Source organism: Xiphophorus hellerii, chromosome 22 (assembly GCF_003331165.1).
Source record: "Xiphophorus hellerii strain 12219 chromosome 22, Xiphophorus_hellerii-4.1, whole genome shotgun sequence".
Taxonomy (NCBI): Eukaryota; Metazoa; Chordata; class Actinopteri; order Cyprinodontiformes; family Poeciliidae; genus Xiphophorus; species Xiphophorus hellerii.
The window spans coordinates 880208-902880 of NC_045693.1; the positions used below are offsets into that span (position 1 = coordinate 880208).

Below are 22673 nucleotides of genomic sequence, written 5' to 3' on the forward strand. Positions count from 1 at the left end.
CAAAAATAAATCATCATAGCACCAGAACCACTGGAAACGGACCAGAACCACAGCCTTCTGGACTGGACCAGAACCAGAGCCTTTCAGGAGAAACATCAGAGCCAGCTGAAGGCCACTGACGTCATGGTGGCTGTTGTGGACGGTTAGTTCTGATCACGTGGTGTTGGTAGTGATTGTAGATCAGCTGCTGATCACCTGGTGACTTTAGTGAGTGGGTGATGAGGCAGGTCTACTTTTTACTGACCGTTTTAAGCTAGTATCTTTTTGTCTTTGATCTCTGTTTAAACCAGCAGATCCGTTTTTAATGCTGCTTTTTTTGTTCTGCCTTAGATTTTTGATGATATTGAGGAAAATAAAATCATTTTAACTGCAGCTTGGATTTAAGTTTTGATCAGCTGGAGCGTCAAAAAATGATTCCCCTATTCAGCTGAAGTATTACCTCATAAGTCAAACTTCGAAACTCATTATGTGGCATTGTCTTCATTCGGTCTTTATTTTTCATTTGAAATCAAGAACATTTCAGTCAGTAAGTCCACATGGACCTTCGTGGTTCATCAGGTCATAGACTAGATACCAGGTTCAAGCTGGTCTCAAACAAAGTCATTCCTGATCTGGACCAGCTGCTGGACCAGAGATCGAAGCTCCTTCAGCTCTGCCTGAACGGCCTGGAGTTCCTGTTGCAGGTTCTTGGGATCTTGGACCTGCTGGTTCTGTCTCTCTAGGCTCTCCTGGCTCTGGTTGTGATGTTTTTTTGGTCCCTGAAGCTTCTGTTTCTGAGCTGTTTGAGACTCTTGGATGGGGAGGTTTTGAAGCTCATGGTTCTCTTGGACCTGAAGCTGTTGGTTCTGCTGGTGTTGTTCTGTTGGGAACCTGCCAGAGAGACTGGAGGTCAGACTTGCTGCTTAGTTTAGCACTGACCTGTTCTGTGTGTCCTGGTGTTCTTGTCATGAAGTGCGGTGGTGTGAATGGTGAGGCAGACGCAGCAGACCCAGGATGAAATGATTATGGTGATATAATGATGAGAACGAGGTGCAAACAAATCCAAAAACAGTCCAAAATCCTGGCAGCAGAGCAGAAGGCAGAGGCTCAGCACTGGTAGCAACAGGACATACGAAGGACAAACGACAAGGACCCGACAAAGACACAGAGACACAGGTGACACTAAATACACAGGAGGTAATCAGGGAACGAGACACACCTGGGAACTAATCAAGGGGAGACAGGACAACACGGCGACTCAGAAACAGAGGAAACTCAAAATTAATACACAGAAAAACTCAAACCATGACAGTTCTCACCTTGATCTGCTGGCTGCCTCCATGTCCCTCTGAAGGACCAGGAATTGGTCCAGTGTCTCCTGCAGGACAAGCCATCCCATCATGCCCCGGGAAGGAGGGACATGAAGTAGGAAATGTACGGATACCCACCCTCACCTGTCCTGTGACCTGTCCAAACTCATGGTGGTAACAGGAGCTCACTGAGACGGTATCGCAGGCCTCGCCCAGTGGAGAGCAGTGCTTGGAGATGTACTGGTTGTCATAGAAATGATGGAGGCGGGGCATGGAGTCTTCCACCTGCAGGATGACGGCGGCCTGCTGCATCACGGCGTTAGCCTGGGAGTTATCATGCACCCTGAAACCACCAATCAACCAACCAATCAATCAATCAATTAATAGCAAGTCAGTCGATAGCTTTTATGGTGTTGGTTTAAATGTCTTTCCAGGTCATTTAGGTTACAGTCCGTATGTTGAGACCAGTCCAGGTGTGACCTCTGACCTCTGGAAGGTGTCAGTTAGTAGTGCAATCAGGAGGTTGATACACAAGATGGAGGATGCTGCCAGGAATGTTCCACACAGTAGAGGAGCCATGATGTTGTCCACAGTTACCATGGCAGCGTACTCATACTCGTCCACCAGAGTGATCCGGTAAAGGCTGTAGAGTAGACCTGAGACAGACTGCATGCTGGGAACGGAGGGCGTTCCTGAGAACACAACACAGTTTCTGTCAGAGCAGAGCTGAACTCAGAACCTTCACAAAGTCGGACCCGCTGATGTTCTGACCTCCGAATATGATCCAGAAGCTGCAGGCGTAGGGGATGAAGATCTCAGCATACAGGAACAGGAAGCACATCACATCCCCGACGATGTTCCCCAGCATGACGATGAAGGGCCCCATTAACCTGCAGAGCAGCACGGCTCAGCATCAGCTCTGCTACACATTAAACATGCTTCATCTGACAGGCTGGACCAAGCAGAACCAATATGGACGCTGTTCTGGGACAGTTTGGGTGTCCTGCATGTGGTCGACACCGGTCTACCTGATTCACATGGCTCTAAATCATCCTCAGCAAGTTCCTCAGAAACCTTGGAAGGATCAACTCATCTGGATGTTCAGGACACCAGTGGCTAACTGGACTAGCTTGTGCCTCCATTCCCCATGGCTCCAACTGGAACTGCAGATGCTGGTGGCTTGTTGGAAGACTTCAACATGAGGAAGGAGAACTGTAGGACCGACCCCAGACAGAGCGGTTCTGTAGCCGGTCTTCCAGCTAGAGCTATGTACCTGAAGGCTCGGACATGCTTCATGAGTCGCAGCCAGAGAAAGATGATGGACATGGAGAAGAGGCGCAGACTGAGTGTGTACAGGAGGACGGACGGCTGCAACACGTCGGCCAAGTGAGCGCAGAAGGAAGCCGTCAGCAGAGAGTAGACCAGCCAATCAAAGACATTCCTGAGAGCAGGAACACCTGAATGAATCCTACTGAGAGAAACCAGGTGTGTGTGTGTGTGTGTGTGTGTGTGTGTGTGTGTGTGTGTGTGTGTGTGTGTGTGTGTGTGTGTGTGTGTTGGTACCAGCGGTCCCGGCTGTAGTTGCCCCTCATCCTGTGGATCCTCCTGGTCTGATTCAGAAGATACTGTCTCTCCTGAAACACAGACGCCACGGAGCCAGGACCGCTCCACTTAGCACAGCTTCTTCCTGTGATCAACCTGCAGAGTCAGAGTGACATCACGTCTCCTACCTGAGGCCACATAGGATGTGAGCAGCGCAGGTCGTCCTGGAAACGCCGCTCCATCCACCTCCGTCGCAGGTGGAGCTTCCTCCTCGACAACACAATGTCCTGGATCTCCCTGAACACCTCCTCCAGGGTCAGCAGGAGCGCCAGCACCACCAGCAGAACACGCCACCAGTCCTGGACAGACAGGTGAGACCGGTTAGCGCCACACAGGTGAGACTCAGACAGGCGGGAGGCACAGACAGCTCACCTGGGGAAAGGTGTAGCGATCAGGTGAGTCTTGGCAGACAGACATAGAAATGGCCACAGTCGTCCAACAAACATTGAGCAGGAAGTTGAGGACAAGGAGAATCCACGCCCCCAACCTGCCACAAGCAGAGTCGTGATGTCACACCCACCAGCCAATGAGAGAGAGCAGCGATCCAGGTAAAGTCTATCGGAAAGAGCTCACCTGCCATACAGTTTCCATTTGATCTCAATGAGCTTGAGAAAGACGGGATTCATGATGAGGTCCAGTTTCCCCTCCAGAACCACAACCTGCAGCTGATGACGACATCAGATGTTATTGAGACCTAGAACCAGATCTAAAACCAGAACCATCCAGAACCATTCCTTCTGGACGGTGTCCTCTGAGGATGGACTGTGGGGACCCTGACACCTCCCTCCCTAGTGGCCTTCTCCGGATCCTTGTGATTGTCCTACACCTGTAGGCCGCCATGCACCCTACTAGGCCCTCTATCACCACCAGCTGGCCAGGAGGGTGAAGTGTCTTGCCCAAGGACACAATGGCAAAGGCAGACAAAGAGGGAATCGAACCTGAAAACTGAGGGACGAACTCCTACCAAAATCCCAGGTTATCTGTAATCTATAATCTCAGAGTCTGCTCTACTTACTGGGGTGGTTGGTTCACTGATTCCTGCACCTGCAACAGAGACAGTCTTTAGTCTGGTGGTCTGAGTCCCACCTGACAGAGGGGAGGCTCTGCTACCTGATGGGTCCCCAGGTGTGCCAGCCTCTGGTTCCAGCAGGTTCAGGTAGAAATACTCCTGTCTGGTCACTCTGTCCATCACGTGGAACTGACGGAGCGCCTCCTGAGCCTGAACACAACACAAGTTACCTGAGCAACCCCAGACCAATCAGAGCTCTGTGTAAGGGGGCAGGGCTTAGTTACCACATGACTCATCCGACCAATCAGAGCAGAGATGCACATCTGTCCGTCAGAGTCCTTCACCCCAGCGCTCGCTCCAAGCTCCAGCAGGACCTGAGCTGCTTCACTGCGCTCTGGAAGGAGAGGAACTGATGATGTCACTCATGATGTCGTTAGCTATCTATGATGTCATACTGTGATGTAATGATCACCCATGCTGGCTGCGAGCTGCAGCGGCGTCCGCTGCTTGTAGTCGGTGCAGCTGATGGCGGCGCCGGCGCGCAGCAGCAGCTTGATGGATCGGACTGCGTCGTTCTTGGCGGCATAGTGAAGAGGGGTCTGCTGGTCCAGAAGAGTCCGGGCGCTCGGATCGGCTGACAACAGAACACACAGAGCTGGTACCGGACCTTCGGCACCAGAACCCCCCCTCTACCTGGACCCACCGACCTTCCCGGTCCAGGAGGAACTGGACCATGTCCTCGTAGTCCAGGGCTGAGGCCACGTGCAGCGCTGTGACTCCGAACCGATCCGAGCCCAGCGGGTCCGATCCGCGGTCCAAAAAGAACCGCATCACATCTACGCTCCACGCTCTGGACACCTGAGGAAACACACCTGGGTTCAGCTGCACAGCTCAGTACTGCAGACAGGTAAACCAATCCACCAGCTGTGACCTCATGAAGGACAGTCTGTCCGTATCTGTCTGAGCAGTTTGGGTCGGCGCCGCCTGAGATCACCTCATCCAGAAACTGGAGGTCCACCTGAGCACAGAGACACAACCTGAAGACCTGGTCGGTCTCAGCTGGTCGGTCTCCCCTGGTCGGTCTCCCCTGGTCGGTCTGCCCTGGTCGGTCTCAGCTGGTCGGTCTGCCCTGGTCGGTCTGCCCTGGTCGGTCTCCCCTGGTCGGTCTCAGCTGGTCGGTCTGCCCTGGTCGGTCTGCCCTGGTCGGTCTCACCTGGTCGGTCTCACCTGGTCGGTCTCAGCTGGTCGGTCTGCCCTGGTCGGTCTGCCCTGGTCGGTCTGCCCTGGTCGGTCTCAGCTGGTCGGTCTCCCCTGGTCTGTCTCACCTGGTCGGTGTCCTGGTTGCTGGCTGCCAGATGTCTGAAGTGGTCCAGCAGTTTTTTGTCCAGGTGCTTCTGGAGTTTGGTAGTCGTGTCTGTCTCGTCTTCCTCTGCCAGACCTGTGTACCTGGCCTCCAGGTGAACACCTGGACATGAGGACAGAAACGTCCACCAGCCGGTCCTCAGGCATGACAAACCCAACTCACCTGAGCTCACCTGTCAACAGGCTGCTTTGCTGCTTCCAGCGCCTCCGAGAATACGACCTCCACCGAGACTCGGACCGGGACGCCTCTGGACCCGGCCGGACCTGCACACACTCAGAGATCAGAACCAGCACCAGACCAGAACCAGTCTAGATGGACCAACCTGCTGATGGACCTGGGCGGTCCTAGTTCTGCCAGTTGTGTCCATTCCGCCTGGTTACCAGTCAAGTCTCCTCCTGTCCTCCCGGTCGTTCCTCCGCTCGTCTCTGGGCCGAGGTCCGACGGGTCGGCTGCTGCTTATCATCGGCTCAAAGGTTTGGTCTTATCAGAGGGTGGAGGACGGACGGCAGGGCGGGGACAACGTCTCTGAGACGCTCGGGCAGAAACCAGAGGACAGCAGGACCTGAGCTGCTTCACTGGTCCTGCTCAGGTCAGTTCCTCTCTCTGGAAGGAGAGGAACTGACGATGTCACTCATGATGTCATTAGCCATCTATGATGTCATACTGTGATGTAATGATGACCTTTGCTGCTGTTTCCTGCCGCAGGAGCAGCAGGGGATTTATGGATTGGTAGGTGGTTAAACTGAGCCGCAGTGTTGCTGCGTGTGCAGGATCTTTATCAGCATACGGACATTTTTGAATTAATTTAATCATCAACTTATTTGGAAATGTTTGTGGTTAAAGGGATTAGTTGTAACAATCCACTTTATTTGGGAAATATTTATTAGTAATAATTATTAAGGAAGAATATTTATAAATTAACTTTGGAAAAAAGTTTGGCTCTCTCTTCCTTAAACTCCCGGGTCCTCTTAGCGGGCGACGTGCAGCCACCAGGAAACAACAACACTGCGCGTTGATGTCACAGAATCACAGAGTTTAATCTCATACAACGCATTAATTAACAACAGAACTGCAGAGGGACAGAGATATACATTTTTACCTTGAGACAGGAAAAATAGAGAAAGAAAAAACAAGAAAAGGCAAAGACGTGTCTTTGGAGATAGCTGATGCAAAAAAGCAAAATAGTGGCAGCTTTCTGAATTTTTTACTCCTGACACAAAGTCTTATACTAAAGGTGTGTCTTGTCTTTTTAATATATTCACTTAAGGCGTAGCTCCAGTTGGCCAACTGGAAACTCCCTTAGGCACTCAGAGAAACTTAGGAACTCCCCCTAATTTACGGCAAAGATCAAAGACCATTTGCTCTCTGGTAAAAACAAAAGAGCCAACAGCTGCGTCCTGACCCCCTGTGGTTCTACGGTCATTTTGGGTAGAGAGAAACATGAGATAAGATTTCACAGATACCTGTGAAATCCGAAGACTCTCCCGTTATCTCCCCCAGGCTCAAATGATACTGCCTTTCAGCAGATGTTAATTTTATGGCCTCCTGTGCTCTGACAACACAGCGGGAGTCCCCATTGAGAGATCTGCAATTGGTCCCCGTCTGTCTGAATGCTTGGTCATCTAGTTTAATTTTGAATCCTTAACACAAACCTGTTCAAAATAAAGAAATTTGTTCAAAATAAGAGTGTTCAATATACCTTTTACACATGCCGTAAGATTAACTGTATTAAGCACTAAAAATAATCATTTTTCCTCAACATAATGCTGTAGGTTATTTAGTTTTTTAAATTTTAATATTTTCACAGGAATGTCGCCATGTTTTTCACACTGCAATGCATTCTGGGTAAATGACGTGTAATGGTCCAACTGCCTGGCTCCTTAAGTTATTAGGTTAAAACTTTTTTATGGAGTTAAATTTGTTTCACAATTATTCAATCAAAAAAATAGAATTGTAATCAAAACTTTTGGATTTGGAAAAAGAAAATTTAAATTAAAAAAATGAATCTGGTCAAAACTTTTTGAATTGTAGTAATTTTTTTTTTAAACAAAAAAAATAGTTTAAAAAGCTTTTTTTTTATTCAAATCACTCATTTTTGTTTGAAGAAGTGAAAAAGTTATATGAACTCTAGACGTAAATTCAAACTGGAAGACTCTTTAGCCAAACCCGCATCATCCAATCGGCGCGTCCCGCTCATCATCGACCACCTATCAACGCCGGACCACGCCACGTCACGTTCAATCACCGACCAAGCCCCAGTTGATAAGAACCTCCATCCATGGCATCTTCCGCTTTCCAGCCGCTCTCAACCCACCTCCGCCCCTTCTCCACCTTCACTCTCCAGGCTCTCCAGGCTCGCATCCTTCACCGACCTCCACCACCAGAGTCGGGTCCCGGGGATGACATTCCTAATAAGCATCAGGAATGCTCATCCGAGCTTTTTGCAGATCACAGCTCGATGTCCTCAGCTGGGGCCCAAGCGCCAAAGAACTTTAATTCATTAATGTCAATAAACTTTTCTAATCGTTTTCTTTCTCCGTCTGAGTCTCTCCAGATTGAATTACAGAACATAAACTTTAATTTGGCATGTCAGAATTTTTTGGATGGGACTAAGTTTTTAGTCTAAGTTTTTTTTGATGCTCCTGTTTTGGTTCAATGGGGACTGTCTTGAAATCGGAAGGTTGTAGGTTCAGTTCCAGCTTCCTCCTGCCACATGTCGATGTGCCTCTGGGCAAAGCACTTAACCCCAAATTGCGTATCAGTGTATAAATGTGCGAATGAATGACGAACGATGTAAGACATGTTCCTATTGGGCAGAATATTACAAAAGAGATTAAATTTTATTATAAGTACCAACAGGATAACAAAATGAACAGTGAATATTTAATAAACTTCCCAGCAGTTACTCAGATGTCAGATTTGTTTGTCTTTACTGGTGATGAAAACTCGTCACTGTGGAGGAGAAGAGCAGCAGATCAGCTCAGTGCAGGATCACTGCAGCGTTAAAGTCTGCAGGTAGATTTTTGCATGTCTGGTCCTCCGGTTTCCAGATCCTAATTTACTGTAAATAAAAAGTTAGTCAACACTGTGACGATCCAGCTGACCGATGGACGGTAGTGGTCAGCAGGTCCAGGTGTTTGGATCCAAGGGAAAGGTCATTTAACCTCAGGAAGGTCTCAGGGGTTCAACCTGTCCTGGTTGAACATCATACAGCGTCTCAATCATGGCTCAGAAACGCATCAAGAAGCTTTATGACGCAAACCTGAAAAACAGAAACAGAAATAAACAAGTGATCATATTTAGCTACACAACATAATCAAAACCCAATAAGCCCTAAAATCTTTTTGAGAGTTTTAATTGAAAATAAATTGCCAATATCTCAGGAAATTAAATATAAGTCGAAATAAAACTAAATGCAAGACATATACTGTACACACCAATTAACAGTAAAAAAAAATAAAAAGACAGAAATTGTGTTAATATCCTCCTTCGGGCTGTGATCTACCAGCTTGGTTTTTCATTTTGCATCTGGAAGAAAATATATATTTAAGAGTTACGTTGCCTCCCTCATCCACAGCACTGATAATGTGCTTGGTAAATAAATAATCTGTACGGTCACTTGACAGCTTTTTAACGCATATATATTTGTATTTTGCAACGTCTAACGCAACTCGACAAAGGTGCGCTGGTTAACGAATTTAACATAAAGACAGGCGAATATTACGCCTGAAAATTAAGCCTAGTTTATGCACTTTACCTAGTGCTAACATTAGCTAGCACGATATGCTACCGGGGATCACGGCAGACAAAATATGTGACTGTCGTCATAAATTGTGTAAGATTTGTTATTAGAAAAAAAGGGTGGACACTTTAGTAGCTGCCAAACAGTGTCATTTTGTGAAGATTACTAACCATTCAGTCACATCCTGTGTCCCGTCACCGAAGCGAAGCAGTTCGGACAGAGCTCTGAGATCTCAGGGAGTCGGAGGCATCCGCTTTAGTCAGCGCTAACCAATAGGAACACGTCTTACATCGTTCGTCATCCGCTTTAGTCAGCGCTAACCAATAGGAACACGTCTTACATCGTTCGTCATCCGCTTTAGTCAGCGCTAACCAATAGGAACACGTCTTACATCGTTCGTCATCCGCTTTAGTCAGCGCTAACCAATAGGAACACGTCTTACATCGTCAAATAAATTTGACGCCAAAGAATGGCAAGCAAAACTCGTTGTGTTCAAATGGTAAATGGACTGAACTTGTCTAGCAGTTTTCCAGTAATTTTGACCACTCAAAGCGCTTTACACTAGAGTCATTCATATTCTCACCCATTCTCACATTTATACAGGTTAAGTACCTTGCCCAAAGGCACATCGAAATGTGGCAGTAGGAAGCTGGAATCGAACTTACAACCTTCCGACCGCAAGACAGTCCCCATTGAACCAAAAAAAAAGAGCATAAAAAAACTTAGTCTCAACCAAAAAATTCTGACATGTGCAAATAAAAGTAAATAACTTTTTCACTTCTTCAAACAAAAATGAGTGATTTTAATAATAAAAAAAAAAACTTTTAAACTTTTTTTGTAAAAAAAAAAAAGAACTATTACAATTCTAAAAGTTTTGTCCAGTTTCATTTTTTTTTATTGAGATAAGTTTTTTTTGTTTGAAAAAAAAAAATTTTTTTGGAAATCAAAAAGTTTTGATAACAATTCTATTTTTTGTTTGACATGATTTTTTTATTTATTTGATTGAATAATTGTGAAGCAAATATAACTCCATACTTTTTAATTTGAACCGGAGCGCATTGAAATAACAAGAGGTGATGAAGATGAGGAGCAAACAGAGGAAGCTGCTGCTGCCTTCAGCTTCATAAATGAAGCGATGAATGACGCTCACCTCTGGTCGGACTGCGGCTGCGTGATCCAGTAAGAACTTCTGTAGCTCTGAGTCCGGTTGTTGCCCAACCAACACTGTTGGTAGTGGTTTCACAGTACTGGTGTTCTACTGTAGCTCCGTTAGCATTTCCGGTAGTAATAGCTCCGTTAGCATTTCCGGTAGTAATAGCTCAGTTAGCATTTCCGGTAGTAATAGCTCATTTAGCATTTCCAGTAGTAATAGCTCCGTTAGCATTTCCAGTAGTAATAGCTCAGTTAGCATTTCCGGTAGTAATAGCTCAGTTAGCATTTCCGGTAGTAATAGCTCATTTAGCATTTCCAGTAGTAATAGCTCCGTTAGCATTTCCAGTAGTAATAGCTCAGTTAGCATTTCCGGTAGTAATAGCTCAGTTAGCATTTCCGGTAGTAATAGCTCATTTAGCATTTCCAGTAGTAATAGCTCCGTTAGCATCTCCAGTAGTAATAGCTCCGTTAGTATCTCCAGTAGTAATAGCTCCGTTAGCATCTCCAGTAGTAATAACTCCATTAGTGCTGCTTGTTTTTGATGTTTCTCCCAGCGTCCGGTTCGGATGGCGCTAACAGCCACACCTGACCTTCATGGGTCCGGTCGGATCGGTGATGTCAGTACCTTAGGCAGTATAGCTCCTGTTAGCATCTCAAAGACCGTCCGGCTCTGCTTGTCTCAGCACGGCGTTTATTTTTAGCTGGTTAAGGTAACGATCACCTGTTAGAGCCTTCGTTGGTTCTGCTGTTATAAATGGTTGAAAGTGTGGAGAAATGTCCAGGGTCCAGATCAGGTCCTTCGTTGTGTTCGAAGTTAGCCTTCCTGTGTTTCCTCTGTAGACTCCAGTACAGAATGGATCTGATGACGTCATCAACCCATCGGTGGAAAAATAGGGTAGGCTACTGGAAAAGATGTACATTTTTGAAGTAATTATGAGTTTTGGCGTATCACAAACAGCAATATTTTAGTTAATAGGAAAATGACAACATATTTAGGCAACATGTTCAACTAATGTTGGATCCTTTAATGGAAGATTGAACCAGTTATTTGATTTAAGTTTATCCTGTATATATTGTAAAAACTACAATACAAATCACTTTCTGCATTATTTTTCTGTCTCTGTTAAATAAACCCTGATCCTCCCTGAGTTTTATCTTTAGGTTTTCTGATTAACAGCTCTTTATTTTAAATATTGATCGCCTCATCTTAACATGAGTTCAGCATCATAAATGCTACACTATGCTGCAGCTTGATAGGTAAATATGTCAACTAACATTAAGATAAATATTAAGGAATATTCATTTCCCTTGTCATTCACATGGTGTTCAAATTTTCCACATGTGATAAAGTATTTTATTCATGTGATCACATATGATCAGATTTTTTTCCATAAACAATATTGTTTCTCTTGCTATCTGGGTATTTTTCCGTAAATATCCCTGACCGAGAGGAACGCTGTTGGACGTCCAGCTGAGGACAGCTGACTGTCTCAGACACAGGGACAGACGCAGTCGGGTTCTCACATTTTATTCTGTTATTTACACTCAGGGACAAATCCACAGTCTGAACCGATGATGGACGGAGCCACGCCCCCCCGGCAGTGGGCGGAGCCTGGCCGCAGCATCTATCCGAACCAGTGGTTCCCCATGCACTCCCTGTTCCAGGGGGCGCCGCAGAGCCAGCACCACTCCGCTCGGCATTGGGTGCACTGCATGTGCATGCAGCCGCCTGCAGGGGGAGACACGGGCAGCCTTCAGTGCTCACGTGGTGGACAAATGGGCGGGCTCTGGGGCGGAGCTTACCGTTCCTCTCCACAGGTACCAGGCAGCGCGGGCAGCGCCGGGTCGACTCCTGGATGAGCTGCAGAGACGCCTGGTCCCACCTCCCTCTCTGAGACGCCTCGTCCTCCACCACGAAGCCCTGAGGAGAGGGATCGCCTTCATCACCTCCATCATCATCGTCATCATCATCATCATTATCATCATGTGACTCACCTGGCAGGCGTCTGCTGGGGGCGGGGCCGCAGGGCCCTCGCACGGCCCTTCATGGAAGCCCTCCCTGCAGTCCCTGCAGAAGACGAAGCCGCAGCCCAGCAGCCGCCGGTCACACTCCAGCCTCCTGCTGCCCTCAGGTGGTAGAAGCCCTGCCCCACAACCAGGTGAGGGGCACAGCACGCCGCCGGCGGTCAGCAGACACTCCTCAGCGCCGTACTGCTGGTAGCGGCCGTACTGATGGAGAACCACAGGGGTCAGCACCGGCCCACACAACCGAACCCCCAGCTGAAGATAGTTCACCTGGAAACACCTGGACAGGAAGTGATGCAGCTGAACAGAGACCTGATCTCTGCTGGTCATCAGTTCCTGTCCTCACCTGTCTGCAGGTGTTTCAGGTGAACTACAGGCACCTGAAGGTTTGAACTGGTTTGAACTGGTTCCATTTCGGGACTGTTCAGCAGACAAAGTCTCTCTGCATCACTTCCTCTTCTGTTGTTAGGGTTCGTCCTTTTCCCTGGTAACTAAGATCCCTCAGTGTTCATTCCCTCGTCTTCCTCATCTTCCTCTGCTCCAGTTGCCCCGTCTCCCTCTGACCGGCCACACCCTCATCAACCTCCCACTGCTTCCAGTGTCTTCGCCTCTGATCCAGGTTCTGCTTCCTTCGTTACTTTATTTCACCTCCATATTTATTCAGCTGAACCTCAATGAGTCACCAATTCTGGGGTGACCCCGAGAACACAGGAAGTACTTCTTGGGCTGACCCCGAGTACACAGGAAGTACTTCCTGGGGTGACCCCGAGAACACAGGAAGTACTTCTTGGGGTGACCCCGAGAACACAGGAAGTACTTCCTGGGGTGACCCCGAGAACACAGGAAGTACTTCCTGGGGTGACCCGAGAACACAGGAAGTACTTCCTGGGGTGACCCGAGAACACAGGAAGTACTTCCTGGGGTGACCCTGACTCTTTCTGTGGTGGAGTCACCTGATTGTCTCCCAGGATCCTGAAGTGATGTAACTCTCTGATCAGAGAGTTTTCACAGCCAGCTGCAGAGAGACAACAGGAAGTCAGGCACATCACCTGTTGGACCCGCTCCCTTGAGGCTCTGCCCCTAACCTGCACATGGCAACGAGTATCCAATCACAGCGTCGTAAATAAACTGCCGCTCGTTCAGCCGCGTCTGGCAGTAGCGCTGGAAGCAGTCCAGGCAGATCACATGACGGTCCGAACACTGGAAGACCAGAACCACGTCCCTGGAGATGGAGACGGGGTGAGGAGGGGGGCGGAGAGGGACGGAGGGAGAAACAGGTGAGGACGTTACCTGATGTCGGTGCAGCCGATGCAGGGAACGCTTCTGGTGTTGGACAGGACGAGGTCCAGCGCCACCGAGACGTCGTCCTCTGACGTGGGGTGAGACGCACATTTCATGTAGAACTCCTGCCATCAATGACCAATCAAAATTAAGAGATCAAGGATTTCCTTTCTGAAACTCTCAGGCCCCGCCCCTTACCGCCTCATTGCCATGGCAACCTTCAAACTGACAGACGCCATGAATCCGTCCAGGCAGGAGAACATCATCCCAGCAGGAAGGACCCTGAGAGACAGACACACAGAAGGGTAACAGCACGCCCTGCTGGCTGCCAGCAGGAACTGCAGCAGGACTGGAAATACTACACAGGAAGTAGTACACACACAGGAAGTACTGTCAACAGTACGACACAGGAAGTAGTACACATACAGGAAGTACTGCAGTTCCGTTCTCACCCTGCAGAGCGTCAGCGTCATCTGTCTGCAGCGCCGACAGCGAACACGGAGTTTTCCTGACTGGATGGATGAGCAGCGCTTACAGTACACGAAGAAGGTACTACACACACCTGGAGACAGAGAACACATACCTGGAGACACAACACACACCTGGAGACAGGTGTGTGTTGACCTTTAGGAGCTACTGACCTTTAGGAGCTGCAGCCTGTTGCTCTGTCCTCTGATCTTCATCTCCTCCTCCTCTTCCTCCCTCCAGGACGGCGGTCTGCACTGCGGCGGCGGCGGCCAGCCTGGAGGAGCTCAGGTCCAGCCGGGTCAGCCTTGTTACGCTGGCAGCCAGGTGTTCCTGCGGCTGCGGCAGGTGGAGGGAGCCTGGAGGAGGGAGCACCACGTGGACCGTGCTCTGCTCTGGGAGGTCACAGGCCTGACAGGAGGACAGCAGGTGAGGAGGACAGCAGGTGAGGAGGACAGCAGGTAAGCGCTACCTGCACATGGGAGTGGGAGCTCACCTGGAGGGAGGCGGAGCTCTGCAGCTCCCTGCCGGCGAACAGAACCCGGAGCTCCTGGGCAGGAACTCCCTGCTGGCTCGCCACGATCTCCTTCAGCTCCGCCACGCGGGCCGCCGCGCTCAGCTCCATGGCAACGCCGGGGCCGCGGTTGAACCGCACAAACACTGCAGCACAGGTGAGGCTCTAACTTCACACTGAAGCAGATTTCATGGTTTTACTTGTGACGGCCTGTTGGGTTCATATAGCTCTAGTCGGTCTCAGGCAGGACCAGAACCAGAACCAGGTGAGGGCGTTCAGCCGGATCAGAACCTGGTTCTGGTTCTGATCCGGATGGCTTCAGTTCATTCTGATGTTTCTTTGTGTTTTTAATGTATTTGTTGTTTGAACTTTGATGAATGATTGGTTCTCTGGTAGCCCCGCCCCCTGACACACCTGGACCGGCAGGTTCTGCTTTAAGAACTACAACAGGAAGACATTTCAATATTCGCTCAGGTGAGACTTGTCATTAAAAGCACCTGTTGAAAATATGAACCATCATAAGGCATTAGTAATGTTTATTTATTATTGGTTTAATAATCTATAATGTTTATTTATTATTGGTTTAATAATCTATAATGTTTATTTATTATTGGTTTAATAATCTATAATGTGTTTTCATCAGCTGTAAGCAAAATCATCAACATTCACAGAAATAAAAGTTTTAAATCACCGTTTTTTAAAATTATTCAGTGAAACTTCATTCATATTCCAGTTTATTTAATTTTTATTCTATTTTTTGGGTCCGGTTGTTTCTGGTCCCAGCGGTCCAGAACCAAGAGGTCCAGTTTCGGGTCCAACACGTCACTGACTTTCTGTGCATCAGAACCACCAGAACTGGGCTGACCAGGTCCAGTCCTCCAGAACCTGCCGCACTGGCGGGCCGGTACCGGTCCATTCACTGAGGGATGCAGGATGGTAGAACTGGACCTGGACTCACCTCCAGAACTTTCTCAAATTTATTACCAATTTAAATAAATCTGGACCCGCTCGGTTCTTCTGACTGGTTCGGAACCCTGTGACCCGGCCTATTGGACAGGTTCTGGTCGGAACCCAGTCCACCGCGGTTCTGATCTTTAAGCTGTAGGAACTGCGGGTCGATCAGGTCACGTGTCCCTGAGTCACCTGATCGATCTTCGATCCGAACCTAACCGAGAACCGGACCAGAACTCACCGATCATCCTGCTGCGCGTCCTTCATGGACGTGTTTACAGCCTGCCGGCCGCGGTGCACTCTGGGAGCTGTAGTCCGGCACTTAGCGGGCAGGATTACCGCCACCTGCCGGACTGGAGGGGAACGGCAGGCTGCGGCCAGAGGAGGAGGTTAACCTGGAGACCACAAGTATTCATACCCCCACAGATTCAGCCAACCAGGAGTCCAACTGGTTTCCATGACAACCTAAATGTTTAACATAATTGAAAGGTGTTATTGGCTCCGGTGATCACCCTGCGCCGGCACATTACCTGCAGCTTCATCTTGATGCGGTTCTGGTTATGATCCATCAGAACCCCTGGCTCAGAATGTGACCCTTCAAATTAAAAGCCTACTTGATGCAACAGGAAGTGGAAGCAGACAGGAAGATGTTTTAATATTTATTAGAAAATGGCGACAGAACAGGTGAACAGGTTTATTCTAGTACAATAAGGAAAGTTGTTCTATCTGCAGAACCAAACCCAAACAAACCAACACGATGGGGGGGGGGGGGGGGGGGGGGGGGGGGGGGGAAGGGTATTAAGGGGCGGGGCATCAAGTGCTGCTTATCTTCTACAGGAGGTGGGGGTCGGGGGGCCCACACATTTATAAATAAATCACCATTAAATTAACTCCAATTCACACAATAAAACTCAAAGTGTCGAGCAGGAACACAGAGTGAAGGGGGCGGGGCATCCGCAGGAAACGCTTTTATGTTGGTGACAGATTATCCGTAGGAACCGATCGCTGATCAATAACCAATTTCACAGGTTTCATTTGAACCGTCCAATCAGCAGTCAGTTTACTGAAGAGTCTGCTGGCCTTGACTCCATTTCCCATGAGGCTCTGGGACTGTTTGAGGAGGGGGCGGGGCAGGGGGCGGGACCAGAACAGGTGGATTGCCTGTAAGCCCAATCAGAGGAGCAGGAAGCTAACGGTCCCTTCTGACCATATATGGAAGCGGCCGACACGCCCATATATGGCCGTCCTGCTGCTATCTACACAGAACCAGTTCCAGTTCCTGAAACCTGGAGAACTAGAATCCCAACGGGTCCAGAACATTTCTCACTCTGACCACAACTGGTCCCAGAACCGGTCCGGAACCGGTCGGCGCCGGTCCAGAACCAACCCAGAACGGGTCCGGGTCAAAGAGACCCTCACTCGGAGTCGGACTCCAGCGGGGCGGTCTCGTCCACCATGGGAGGGCTGCGGCTCAGGGCGGCGGCCTGCAGGTGGGCGGCCTGCAGGTGTGCCTTCTTGTGGCGGGAGAAGCTGGAGGAGTGCATGAAGGTCTTGTTGCACGCCGCGCACACGTAGGTCTTGGACTTGGAGGCGGCCAGGCCCGGCTTGGCGAGGACGGGCTTTCCCGGGCCGGCGCCGTGAGTCTGCTGGTGCCGCGCCAGCCTGGAGGCGTGGCTGAAGCTCTTCCCGCAGAGGTCGCAGGCGTGGCGGTGGCCGCCCGGCTCCCCGGCACCGGCCTCCGGGTCGTCGTCGGCCCCGCGGGGGGGCCGCCCCCCGCGGCGGCGGCGGTTCTTCTTGCACAGGGTGTAGAAGTTGGGCTTGTCGCGGGAGCAGAGCTTGAGGCGGATCTTGAGGTCGGACGAGCTCTCGCCCAGGTTCTCCTTGCCGGGCGTGTAGCTGTCCAGCAGCTCCTTCACGTGGCTCACCTGGTGCTTGGACAGCTGGGTGGACGTCCGGAAGCTCAGGTCGCACTGCGGGCAGGCGTAGAACCGGTCCGCCGCCGGGCCCGCCGCCGCGCCGCCGCCCGCCTTACGGGGCTTCTTGTTCCTGGCGGCGGCCTTGTGGCGCAGGGCAGCGGCGGGCTCCGCCTCCCTGGCCCCGCCCTTCCCCTTCTTGTGGACGAGGCGATGGCGCGACAGGCTGGAGCTGTGGTTGAACTCCTTCCCACAGATGTTGCAGGGGTGGATGCGCCGCTTCCCATGGAGCCGCAGGTGGCTGCCCAGCATCCTGGGGAGACAGAGCGGGTCAGAACCGGGTCAGAACCAGGATAGAGCTAAAGGAACGGGTCAGAACCGGGTCAGCACTAAAGGAACGGGTCAGAACCGGGTCAGAACTAAAGGAACGGGTCAGAACCGGGTCAGCACTAACGGAACGGGTCAGAACTAAAGGAACGGGTCAGAACTAATGGAACGGGTCAGAACCGGGTCAGCACTAACGGAACGGGTCAGAACTAAAGGAACGGGTCAGAACTAATGGAACGGGTCAGAACCGGGTCAGCACTAACGGAACGGGTCAGAACTAAAGGAACGGGTCAGAACTAATGGAATGGGTCAGAACCGGGTCAGAGCTAAAGGAACCCGAGTCGCCCAGGTACCGGACCTGGCCCGCTTCCTGCCCCAGCAGAACCTTTCGCCCAGCTCACCTGCTGCCCTTGAAGCTCATGCCGCAGTGCGGGCAGGAGTAGCGGGCGTCGGGGTGCGACGGCTCCAGGGTTCTCTTGGCGGCCGGCGGCGGCCCGGTCCGGCCCGTGTGGGTCTGCTGGTGTCGGTACAGGCTGGAGGCGTGGCTATAGCGCTTCCCGCAGTAGCTGCAGCGGTACTGCCGGCCCTCCGGCTCGTAGTAGTCCCCGTCCGGGTCCGCCTCGCCGTCCGGCGCGCCGCCACCGGCCTCCAGCAGCAGCCGCGTCTCCTCGCCGTCCTCATCCTCCTCGTCCGAGTCCGTCTTGATCTCCACGCTCTGCTCCGTCACCTCGCAGGGGAACACCTCCTCGTACGGCGCGAAGAAGGCCTCGTCCGCCTCGATCTTCAGCGGCTCCGCCGTCAGCTCCTCCGCCTCATCCGAGTCCTTCTTCACGCAGGAGATGGTGAACTTGGAGCCGACCTCGGCCCACTTCACCACGTACTCGATGGGCTGCGTGTCCAGCTCCACCGTGATGAAGTCCGCGCCCAGGGCGTCCGACTCCGACACCGTCAGCTCCGTCTCCGAGTCCTCCATCCCGCAGGCGGCGAGGAAGAGGAGCCGACCTGAGGAGGAAGAGCAGGGGTCACGGGGTCAGATTAGGGAGAGGAACGCCACTTCCTGGTGACGAGCGGCCAGAACCGACTGAGCTGGGGCCCGGTTCTGGTTCCATCCAGCACAGACAGAACCAACAGAGCCACAGCTGGGTCCAATCAGAGCTCAGCAACCCAACAGAACCTCAGTGTGTTCTGCTGGCCGGGGTCATCCTGAGCTCCTCCTGTAGTCATGATGCTACCGGCTGCTGCAGGACAAACTGGCCACTCCTCCTCCCTTTCTTCTTCTACTACTCTCCAGTTTGCACCGTTTGCCGTCATTTTAACTTTTGGTTTCCTGTTCTTTTCTCTCCATGGCAGCTCCACCTGCTCTGTGTTCTGATTGGCTGGTTCCTTCCTGGAGGCGGCTGACATGATGCTGCCATCACCTAATCGCTCTCCCTCTCCTGCTGTTTCTACTTTCATGAACATCAGAAATAATCCAACATCAGTTCATCTGTTTCTTCTTCAGCTGTGTCTTCGCTAACCTCCAGTCGGTCGGTTCCCATGGTACTGAGCCCGGTTCTGGTTCTGCTGGAGGTTTCTTCCTGTTAAAGGGGATTTTTTTCCTCTCCACTGTCGCTACATGCATGCTCTGTATGAGGAATTGCTGTAAAGTTAATGATTCCATGAAAGGGATTGTCGCCCCCTGCTGCCCAGGAGGAGTGAATGCTGTAAGGACCTGCTGGGTTTCCAGTTTAACCAGTTAGGATAATGATTTGGCCCTGAATGGATTGATTGATAACTGGTACTGACCTGGAATCTGTTTGGATGATTCGATTAAACCAAGTTTTCTTCCTCAGTATAAAGGCAAGGTTCCAGATCAATTCTAGATGAACAGATCAGATCTGAGATCAGATCTAGATAAATAGATCTGGTCTCGGATCAGTTTATCTCACTCAGTATTTTTATTAAACTCCTCCCAGAGGTTCCTGACTTCCTGTTGTTCCCCAGGTGGCCGACAGAGGGCGCCAGCCGCCTGACTTCTCTCAGTAAAGCTTAATTTGGCTCTCGCTGCAACATTTTATGACTGCTGTCCGGAAGCCGAACCGAGCCCTACACAGTCATGGTTCTGGAAACATCCCGACCCGCTGCTAAAACCGCTGCCGTAGGTCGCCCGGCTCGCAGGAGTAAAACCGGCGTTTTTCTCAGAGAAGTTCCGGGGCCGGGCGGCTGTCAGGAAGCAGGACCAGCTGCTCTCCTTCCCGGCGGGAACTGTCAGAATAAAAACCCGGAGCTCATCGCAGAAGTACCAGAACCGGGCCAGAATTCGGTTACTCACCAAGATCCAGCCGTTAATCAGTGAAATCCACCGGAGCGGGCTGTGACAATAACAGGAAGCCGCCGCCGGGACACGGAGCTCCGAGAGGAAGGATTAAATGGTCGAGACGACCGGAAGACGGCCCTTCAAAATAAGAGCAGTAAAGTTACAAACATTACAGAGGTGGAAAAAATATCATGGCTACGCTTCCGCGTTCAGCAATTAAAAAATGACATTAAAATGTACAAATAAAACATTTATGACCTCACTACCGGTTTCATGTATTAAATGTGCTAGACTTAAAATAAAAAACATTTAATAACTAAAGAATATAAAATATGAACACAACCTTCAAATAAATGTTACAAAAAGAAAAACATTCAACATGACATCAGAAATCAGTTTAATAATGTAAAACTAAATCTAACAAAATATCAAAAATAACTAGATAAGAAAATTACATAAAAAAATATTACATTTTGTTGAAAATGAGATCGGTGTGTTGCGCAGCCCAAACGGGTTTGAATCCCATGATTGAGTCTTGGCCCGTTGACCTTTGCCCCATGTCTTATGCTTCTCCCACAACCTGCCTTTTTAGCCAAAAAAACCCTTTAAAATAAGATCAGTGTGCAGAACATAAATCATAACAAATATGTTTTAAAACTGTATAAAAACTACAAATAGAAAATTGGAAAAACGTCATGAAAACTTTAAAGTTGATCTGCCTCCTTTGTTCACTCTGCTGCCCTCTAAAGGTCACAGATATACATTACATTTTTAAAAATGCTGCGAAAATAGGATAAAAACCATTAAACAAATATTTAAGCAGACAGTAGGAGGAGTAGGTCAAAGGTCACTGGAAAAAAAGATTGCACTGGTGCAACTGCAAGCATCTGATTGGCCGATATTCACGCAGGAAGCTGATGGTGCAGCCAATCAGAGAGGAGGAAGACGGTTCAGGGTTAATCATGTGACACTCCAGCAGCCAATGAGGAGAGGACAGAGACGTCCTGACGTCACGTCTGAGTGGAAGCAGGCTAAGTCAGGACAATGACCTGACCCTGACCTGACCTTGACCTGCATCTTTGTAGTTCAGGTGAGTCCAGGAGAAAGCAGGTTCTATTGTCTCAGGTCCAACCGGACCAGAACCCGCTCAAAATCCAAACATCAGAACTGAGGAGTTTCCTCCGTTTGTCCACCGAGGGACAGAAGAGGATGTTTTATTTCATTTTAATCTGTTTTTATTCTTAAACCAGAGTTAATCCAGAGTTAAACCTGAATTAATCCAGAGTTAAACCTGAATTAATCCAGAGTTAAACCAGACTTAATCCAGAGTTAAACCTGAATTAATCCAGAGTTAAACCTGAATTAATCCAGAGTTAAACCAGACTTAATCCAGAGTTAAACCTGAATTAATCCAGAGTTAACCTCCCCGCTGCTGCAGGAGGTTTCTGGTTTGAATCCCGGTGGATTCTCTCCTGGTACTCCAGCTGTGATTGGTTGTTGCTTCTGGGTTGGGCCAATGGATGGAGTGAAGCCGCTACAACTTCACCTGCTGTGTGACGTCACTTCCTGTCTCCTGGCCTCACCTGGACACCAGCAGGTTCATCTCTGAGGAAGAGGAGGAGGCTGGATGGACATGATGAAGAAAAGGCAGGATGGGAGCCTAGAGGGCAGAGAGGAAGAGGAGGAGGAAGAGGAGCAGCGCCGTAAATATTTAGGCCTGTGGCGCGTTTTCCGCAGCGGCGTCAGCGAGCCGCGCGGTGCCAGAACCTCTGCCGGTACCGAGACCGAGCTTCAAGCAGCTTCCGGCCGGATGGAGCTGCGTGGAGCCTCGCCTCGCGCTGGTTCCGGCTGGTTCTCGGTTCCGAACCCCGGCGGCCCGCCGCACCGCGGCTCCTCCCGCACATTTCCTACCGCGCTCCTTGGCGCCAAACCGCCGCGCCGCTTCCGGACCCAGTTCCCACTTACGATTCGAGCCGGTTCTGTCCTGCTGGTTCGGTTCCGGGTTCTGTTCGGAGTCGGTGGTTCCTGCCGCACCTCTGTCACATCTCAGCCGAGGAGCGGCCGCATAGTGGCGGAGCCGACGCTGCCGCGGCGCAGAGGCGGCACGCCTCCAGCTAAAGTCAATGAGACGCTGCGGCACGGAGGCGGCGCGCCGTAGAGAGCCGACTCTGATTGGTCAAGCCGCTGCGCAGCCTCCGTCTGATTGGCTGGAGGAGTTACAGCTGAAAGTTTGCATTCAAAGCTCGTGAGATATCGCGAGGCTTTACGCTGTGACGCCACAAGCAGGATTCTGTCTCCTAACTATTTTTATGATTTGAAGTAAATATCATATATATAATATATATATATATATATATATATATATATATATATAATATATATAATATAATAGTTTTTTCTGTATCTCTAAATGTTTTAAACCGTTTGAACAATATTTCTAATGCTGATGTTTATAATCTCAGCTTCTCCTGCTGCTGATGTTTCATTTCTGCTCTTCAGTTCCTCATATTTCACCTCATTTTAAGGTTTTATTTCTTCTTTTCTACCGCTGGCCTTATATCTGCTGAGTTTTCTCTGAACTTGTTTGAATCAAATCAATAAAGTCAAATCACTAATTCAGATGCATATTAAACCAAACATTTTGCTATGAAGAAATGTTTTTAAAACTGTGGGCTGTGGTTTCAGGCTGGTTCTGGTTGGCCTGTGTTCGGTGGGTTGAGCAGTACTTTGGGATGGGCAGGGCT

The 22673-nt window shown here is 49.9% G+C and overlaps 3 protein-coding genes and 2 long non-coding RNA genes across 12 annotated transcripts; 1 reads left to right on the forward strand and 4 right to left on the reverse strand.

Annotated features, from left to right (window-relative positions):
• Positions 1–464: 464 nt before the first annotated feature.
• LOC116712901 (transient receptor potential cation channel subfamily A member 1) lies at positions 465–5901 on the reverse strand. Of its 4 annotated transcripts, none has more exons than XM_032552778.1 (19): positions 5586–5901; positions 5436–5526; positions 5226–5365; positions 4832–4918; positions 4608–4758; positions 4373–4534; positions 4185–4294; positions 4002–4110; positions 3907–3935; positions 3465–3556; positions 3264–3378; positions 3020–3190; positions 2853–2923; positions 2563–2730; positions 2061–2179; positions 1777–1981; positions 1428–1632; positions 1299–1357; positions 465–870 (listed from the first exon to the last, which is right to left on the reverse strand). In XM_032552778.1, the coding sequence occupies exons 1-19, from the start codon at positions 5628–5630 to the stop codon at positions 591–593; spliced, it is 2409 nt and encodes an 802-aa protein (XP_032408669.1). In that variant the 5' UTR covers positions 5631–5901; the 3' UTR covers positions 465–590. The 4 variants fall into 4 exon arrangements, with proteins under 4 accessions (XP_032408669.1, XP_032408671.1, XP_032408670.1 ...); XM_032552780.1 differs by having other exon boundaries at positions 1434–1632; positions 5586–5900; XM_032552779.1 differs by having other exon boundaries at positions 5436–5503; positions 5566–5900.
• A 2169-nt stretch (positions 5902–8070) lies between these two features.
• LOC116712988 (uncharacterized) lies at positions 8071–9610 on the reverse strand. The gene is made up of 2 exons (XR_004337749.1): positions 9176–9610; positions 8071–8525 (listed from the first exon to the last, which is right to left on the reverse strand). It is a non-coding gene; the product is annotated as an uncharacterized LOC116712988 (long non-coding RNA).
• A 1472-nt stretch (positions 9611–11082) lies between these two features.
• prkn (parkin RBR E3 ubiquitin protein ligase) lies at positions 11083–15840 on the reverse strand. 5 transcript variants are annotated; one of them, XM_032552802.1, is made up of 11 exons: positions 15635–15817; positions 14425–14588; positions 14105–14339; positions 13916–14025; positions 13662–13745; positions 13473–13588; positions 13268–13404; positions 13136–13197; positions 12153–12386; positions 11961–12078; positions 11670–11886 (listed from the first exon to the last, which is right to left on the reverse strand). In XM_032552802.1, exons 1-11 carry the CDS (start codon positions 15639–15641, stop codon positions 11783–11785), a joined length of 1371 nt encoding a protein of 456 aa, XP_032408693.1. In that variant the 5' UTR covers positions 15642–15817; the 3' UTR covers positions 11670–11782. The 5 variants fall into 5 exon arrangements, with proteins under 5 accessions (XP_032408692.1, XP_032408693.1, XP_032408696.1 ...); XM_032552801.1 differs by having other exon boundaries at positions 11083–12078; positions 15635–15834; XM_032552805.1 differs by lacking the exons at positions 11670–11886; positions 11961–12078 and adding an exon at positions 12947–13077 and having other exon boundaries at positions 12235–12879; positions 13110–13197; positions 15635–15837.
• On the forward strand, positions 13870–19096 carry LOC116712984 (uncharacterized). Its single transcript, XR_004337744.1, has 3 exons — positions 13870–14012; positions 14172–14916; positions 18984–19096. It is a non-coding gene; the product is annotated as an uncharacterized LOC116712984 (long non-coding RNA).
• Positions 16117–22023, reverse strand: LOC116712919 (zinc finger protein 358). The gene is made up of 4 exons (XM_032552812.1): positions 21895–22023; positions 19945–20067; positions 18035–18635; positions 16117–17619 (listed from the first exon to the last, which is right to left on the reverse strand). Exons 3-4 carry the CDS (start codon positions 18604–18606, stop codon positions 16809–16811), a joined length of 1383 nt encoding a protein of 460 aa, XP_032408703.1. The 5' UTR covers positions 18607–18635; positions 19945–20067; positions 21895–22023; the 3' UTR covers positions 16117–16808.
• Positions 22024–22673: the final 650 nt, after the last annotated feature.

What these genes read in the sequence shown, in the direction of transcription:
- LOC116712901 (XM_032552778.1), bottom strand. Translation starts at nt 5,630, where the DNA reads ATGGACACAACTGGCAGAACTAGGACCGCCCAGGTCCATCAGCAG. An exon ending in CCGCCCAGGTCCATCAGCAG is followed by an intron (nt 5,527 to 5,585) that starts GTTGGTCCATCT and finishes GAGTGTGTGCAG; the next exon opens with GTCCGGCCGGGTCCAGAGGC. An exon ending in GCAAAGCAGCCTGTTGACAG is followed by an intron (nt 5,366 to 5,435) that starts GTGAGCTCAGGT and finishes CCTCATGTCCAG; the next exon opens with GTGTTCACCTGGAGGCCAGG.
- prkn (XM_032552801.1), bottom strand. An exon ending in AGAGCTCCGCCTCCCTCCAG is followed by an intron (nt 14,340 to 14,424) that starts GTGAGCTCCCAC and finishes TCCTCCTGTCAG; the next exon opens with GCCTGTGACCTCCCAGAGCA. An exon ending in ATCGGCTGCACCGACATCAG is followed by an intron (nt 13,405 to 13,472) that starts GTAACGTCCTCA and finishes CTCCATCTCCAG; the next exon opens with GGACGTGGTTCTGGTCTTCC.
- LOC116712919 (XM_032552812.1), bottom strand. Translation starts at nt 18,606, where the DNA reads ATGGAGGACTCGGAGACGGAGCTGACGGTGTCGGAGTCGGACGCCCTG. An exon ending in ATGAGCTTCAAGGGCAGCAG is followed by an intron (nt 17,620 to 18,034) that starts GTGAGCTGGGCG and finishes CTGTCTCCCCAG; the next exon opens with GATGCTGGGCAGCCACCTGC.